Below are 5963 nucleotides of genomic sequence, written 5' to 3'. Positions count from 1 at the left end.
TCTTTCTTTATTAAGGTAAAGAGTCACGAATCAACCAAATTTTCACTTTTTGCCCGGAATACGAGTGAAGTTTTTCACCATCCATTCAATAATAACTAATGGAGATGCTGCTGTTAGGCTCGCAACCAACAGCAACATGTATGGTGGTATTCAAGTACCCTCTCAGGCATCTCACATTAAACTACTCATTACAATGCAATGGACACTTATTGCACCCATCTCAAATCGACCAACAAATTGAGAGATTTGAGAGACCGGGCTCTCACCTTCATGTTGAAGACATTTCCGTGCGCACGCGCGCACACATACACAAACACAAGAACGTAAAAGGGTAGTAACAAAGCTGTAATATTCCAAACACCAGTTGCTCTTGAAGAGAAAACATGGGGAAAACCCAATACTCCGTTACATTGGGACCTACAAAATCTAGAGATAATACTTAGTGAAACACCAGACAGTTCTGGAAAACCCGTTTTATTCTCTCGCTGCGTTACTGACCATAAACACAAAAGACTTAAGTAGCCGCTGAGCAGGACACAGTAGTAAGCACACAGTTCATATTCGCAAGTCTAGCCATCTCACTTGGTACATTTTGCAACATGAACAATCAGGTCAACCACACGTGTGCTGCAAAGACCACATCAAAGAACCATTATGAGCAACCAAGATATCATATTGTCAAAACAGAGACAATAGTGAACCAATTCGGCAGGCATCATGGCTAAGCCGCTCAGATACCGCTGTGCAACATTAGGATTGAAATGGGAGATCAAGAAGTTAATTACCTGTAACCCCACTCGTTGTCATACCATGAGACAAGCTTAACAAAGCGATCATTCAAAGCAATTCCAGCCTTTGCATCAAAAATACTTGACCTGAACAGTCAAACAATTGACAAAACTATTAAAGACTTGGTGAATTTTACCATCAAGGGCAGTAGCTGGCAAGTAGATGGGACAAAAAAAAAAGATAAAAAGATAAGATCAAGGCAAGGAACCATCACAACCGTCTATCTTTTCTCAAACATCACATTATAGAAGACCAACAATCCACATGAAAGGTCAGTGTGCATATTCAACTTTTGCTGCGGGCCATTAGAAAGAGACGTGCACTCATATTCATACCTGTTATCACCAATAAAGTCGGTGGAGACCACATCCTCATCAGTGTAACCCAAGATGCCTTTCAATTTCCCCTCAGATTCCTCCCTGAAAACCAGCCAAAGTCGAGAGGTACAAAATGAGAACACTTTCTCACCACATAAATTGTCAGAAAGGTAAAGGATACCTAAACATTAATTACCACATGTCCTCACGGTTCACACGGCAACATCTCTTACCATACATTTAATAGACAATAAAGAACTAAAAAATTATTCGCAACCCTTACTTGATAGCAGCTTTAATTTGATCATACGTAGCGGCCTTCTCCAGCCTCACAGTAAGGTCAACCACAGAGACATCGACAGTAGGAACACGGAAAGCCATTCCAGTCAATTTTCCATTCAGAGCAGGCAACACTTTACCAACAGCCTTCACATAAAAAAAAAACACTGGAATTAGTGCTTTAGTTATCACAACCCAGATGACAGATATTCGAAACTGTACAAATACGAATTGATTGAGGGTCCAACTACAAGTTAAACACAGAATGACGAGGCTCCTCACCTTAGCAGCACCTGTACTGCTAGGAATGATGTTGAATGAAGCAGCTCTTCCACCTCTCCAGTCCTTGCTAGATGGCCCATCAACAGTTTTCTGAGTAGCTGAATCAAAGAATACGAAAAAGAAAGCAAAATGAATACATGAATCAAGCTCCTGAACAGAAGATGCCAACTGACAAACCCACCAGTGATGGAGTGAACAGTGGTCATTAGACCCTCAACAATGCCAAATCTATCATTAATAACCTGAAAAATTGATACAAGATATATTTCAGTTTATAAACAATGAGTGCCAAAGTCAGACAATTCTGTGTAAAACTAAGTATATGGTAATTGATAGAACCTTTGCAAGGGGAGCAAGGCAGTTGGTGGTGCAGCTAGCATTGGAAATGATGTCAAGCTCAGGCTTGTATTCATGTTCATTGACACCCACAACGAACATGGGAGCATCCTTGCTAGGGGCTGAGATGATGACCTTCTTTGCACCTCCCTGTGATCAAACAAAACCAATTCAACTAAGATAACAGCATCAAGGCCAAGAAATAAACATAATAATTATTCCTTTTTTAGAGAGAAAAAAAAAAAGAAAAAAGAAGAGAGAGAGAGAGTGAGATTAGACCTAAACTGGGCAGGCAACCATAATGAATACCAAAATGTTCTGTCGACACTGTGTAATTTGTTAGCATGGTGATTAGTGTCGTGAGGGGTGATTTCCAAGACTACTGTGGTTCAAAATTGGGCAAGGTAGCAACAGCAGGTTGGAGGTGAACTTTCAGGAAATTTTGTAAAACAGACAAAAGTGACACGCTGACAGAGTAAGAAAAATCCAATCACAAGGGCATCCCACTTCGTTATCCATAAGCTATCCAAATGCATCAATTGGATATGAATCAACATGATGCCTAGTAAATTCACAACTCTTCTGCATCGGAACAGGTCCTTCCAGGGGTTTGGTAGCTGGACGCCCACATAAAATGTGCTATGTAGCCAAAATAGAAAACAAACAAATAACAAAAAGAAATGTAGCTAACCATCCTTCCATCAAACGCTACTCAGCAAGTAACAAAATTTGGAAAAAGTGGTAGCAAATTTAATACTAAATACAACCAAGTAGTACAATAAAGTTCCTCGCTGAGTGGAATAAATCGATAACACAAACTTCGTCCAGTTAAAAGAATATCATCGACGCAACAAACTTATCATGGAAAAAGTTAACAAAGGCAACATCAGTATGTATCGGTGACAAACCTTCAAATGAGCAGCAGCCTTGTCCTTGTCAGTGAAAACTCCAGTGGACTCCACAATGAACTCGGCTCCAGTCTCGGCCCAAGGGATCTCTTCCGGGTTCCTACAAATTACGCAAATCACATTACAAGCACAACCCACCAACACATTTCCTCAAATATAACATACATCCTCACAACCATATGTCGATTGCAACTATAATTGTGGTCGTGAAGTAGAATATAACAATGGGTCTAATACCTGACACCAAAGACAGCGACGGGCTTCTCGCCAAAGAGAAGGGTCTTCGAGTCCTTGACCTTGAGTTCATGATGCTTCCACTGACCGTGAACTGTATCATACTTGAACATGTAGGTCTACACACACAAGCGCAATCACCAAACGAAAAGAAACCCATTAATCAATACACAAAAGCAGAGATAAGCATTTCCTTAAAGCCACATCTACTCTATAACTGAATTCAGCCCCTTCACTAAACCAAAAATTTTCTTGCTAACCAAACAAACCCTGTAAAAAGTCCAATCACAACCCAACTAAATAAAACCCATTTTGAGCAAAAAATCCGAGCACCCAGATCTTAGATAATGAAAACACAGCTTCAAGACCATAAGAGGGGCCCCATATTCACGATCGGACGGCTAAGATCGTCTGATCAACCAAACCACTGACTCAAAGTCACTCGATCCATAGCTATAGAGAAAGGCGAACAGTAGTGATACCATACCATGTAGTCGGTGGTGATGAAGGGATCGTTAACAGCGACGAGCTCAACATCGTCTCTCTGCAGAGCAACCCTAGCGACCAAACGGCCAATCCTTCCAAATCCTGATTTATATTCATTAACATATTAACACAAACATTCAAAAACAAAAAAGAAAAGAAATGACCAGATCTGAATAGAAAAGATCTAATCGTTCAACAAATGATAGGATCGAAGGATGATCGTATGTGTATAAGATCATATACCGTTGATTCCGATCTTGACCTTCCCTGTAATTCAACCAAAATCAAACCAAAAAAAAAAAAAAAAATCAGTGAGAAGCTCAGAGATCAAAAAAAAAAAAATTAGAAAAAAAAATCTGGAATCGCTGCTAATTACCCATGAGTTCTTGAGAGTGAGAAATTTGAGTGATTAATAAAAGAGAGAGAGAGAGTGGCAGCGATCAGTGGAGAAATGGGAATTAGGGTTTAATACATATATAAAGGAAAGTGAAATGGGAGACTGGAATGGCCGGTAGCTGTGCGGACAGATTACGACGCCCGTCTACGGTACATGGTGCTGAGCTGCACTTATTACTGTCCGATTACAGGGTTTTGCAAGTGTTACGCACGTAAATAAAATCTGGCCGTCCATTCTACGAGTGTGTGTCTCGTTTAGGGAGCATATCACCTGCAATGGGTGAACGTACGGTTCCTATAAGAGGAGTGATTTATATCAGTCGAACCAAAGAAGGCCACGCAAAATACAGAACAGGTCAGCAAATTAGTGGAAATTTAAAGGTAATTTTACTATATATGCTAGTATTTTATTGGTTACTATTACAATTCTTTTAATTGGATTCCTGTCGGCTATTATTTAAAAAAGAAAAAAAAAAAAATTAACCTGTCATGCCGACAAATGTTAACAAATTATTAAAAAAAAATCGTAAATCTAGTATTTTTTTTTATTTATTACAATATATATTATATAGTGATCTAAATCTTTCATAAGTGAATTAAATCTCTTGTTGAGCCTAATAACAAAATAAATAATTGAGTTTTAACTCTATTGTCTAAATTGACAATAAATTAATTGTTAAAATATTAATTAAATTATTTTTTTTTAAAAAAAAATCAATAATTAATGATTTAACAATTTTTTTTTTTTTTTTACTGTTTCTCTTTAACCTTTAAATCCAACTGAAATCAAAATTTCAGGGAACCTCAAGGACATCTGTTTGGCATCAGTTCTATTGACGTGGCGTCTTGGTGTTTGGGCATCGGATCAAATTGCAGGGAGTGTAGCCGTGTAGGTTCAGTAATTGCAGGAGATCAGTCTGATTGGTCATCGTCGGTTTTAACGATCATCTAGGGAACTGCGATTCTTTGCGAAGAAAGGGGCTCGAGGCAGTTAGGTGGCCACGTCACGATGGACGACGATTCGAGGCCCATATTGGCGACCGGTTGCTTTTTTATTCTAGGTCGATGGTGTTGGATCTAAAAAGTATGTTGGACACGGACAATCTATCAATTCAGGCCTGGTTTGGGATGATGATATGATATTTTCACTTTTATTTTTCATATATTAAAGCTATTTAATAAATTATTATATAATTAATGTATAATAATTTATACCGTCGTATCATCAAGTTTTTTTTTTTTTTTTTTTAAAGAATATGAGAACCTTTATTGCTTAAACAATATTAGGGGAAGAAAGCTCCCCTAAAATAATCATGTGAATACAATCTAGATACTCAAAATGCCAAATCCTCACTACATTCTCTCTGATGGCTAACCGTGCAACCCCATGAGCTGCAGTATTCGCAGACCTTCTAACGGCCATAACCTTCCAACCTGTAAACTGTTGCAGGGAGATTTGAATGTCTTCGATCAAATGGCCTATATTACTCCAATTATATAATAATCTACTAAATAACATTATTCTTATATTTATGTAATGTAATTACCACCATAATTATATATAATAACTTTTTATTTCCTGTGTTTCTTCATTACAATGGAAATAAGCTAGAGCCCATGATATTTGGATCAAGATTTGCTTCATTTTAAGTAAAATAGAAAGGAGTTATTTTATAATTCATATTAAATTTTATAGATATAATAATATATATAGTGTACACCAAATACATTATTAAATACAATAAATTAACACTATAAAATTGTTCATTTTCATTTACATTAAATTTTGGGTCAAATTGTTATTAAAAAAAAAAGGGTCAAATCGATATGCTCCAATAAATGTCCTTTTAAGAGTGAATTTGTAGTATGGTTGGGCTTATCAGCCTTAGCCCAATTTGGACCAGTAGTCTGACAAGTGCATTAGGCCCGAAACCAC

General features: G+C 37.6%; 1 protein-coding gene across 1 annotated transcript; it reads right to left on the bottom strand.

Annotated features, from left to right (window-relative positions):
• Positions 1-318: 318 nt before the first annotated feature.
• On the bottom strand, positions 319-4092 carry LOC132173444 (glyceraldehyde-3-phosphate dehydrogenase, cytosolic). The gene is made up of 12 exons (XM_059584947.2): positions 4008-4092; positions 3875-3898; positions 3633-3733; positions 3149-3264; positions 2912-3011; positions 2007-2153; positions 1849-1909; positions 1668-1765; positions 1390-1532; positions 1125-1208; positions 786-875; positions 319-627 (listed from the first exon to the last, which is right to left on the bottom strand). Exons 1-12 carry the CDS (start codon positions 4009-4011, stop codon positions 579-581), a joined length of 1017 nt encoding a protein of 338 aa, XP_059440930.2. The 5' UTR covers positions 4012-4092; the 3' UTR covers positions 319-578.
• Positions 4093-5963: the final 1871 nt, after the last annotated feature.

Source organism: Corylus avellana, chromosome 3 (genome assembly GCF_965113065.1).
Source record: "Corylus avellana chromosome 3, dhCorAvel1.hap1.2, whole genome shotgun sequence".
In the NCBI taxonomy this organism is placed as follows: domain Eukaryota; kingdom Viridiplantae; phylum Streptophyta; class Magnoliopsida; order Fagales; family Betulaceae; genus Corylus; species Corylus avellana.
Note: the sequence above shows the minus strand (reverse complement) of the source record. Positions and strands in the feature narration are given on the sequence as shown.

What these genes read in the sequence shown, in the direction of transcription:
- LOC132173444 (XM_059584947.2), bottom strand. An exon ending in GCCTTGCTCCCCTTGCAAAG is followed by an intron (nt 1,910 to 2,006) that starts GTTCTATCAATT and finishes TCAATTTTTCAG; the next exon opens with GTTATTAATGATAGATTTGG. An exon ending in CACTGTTCACTCCATCACTG is followed by an intron (nt 1,766 to 1,848) that starts GTGGGTTTGTCA and finishes TCTTTGATTCAG; the next exon opens with CTACTCAGAAAACTGTTGAT.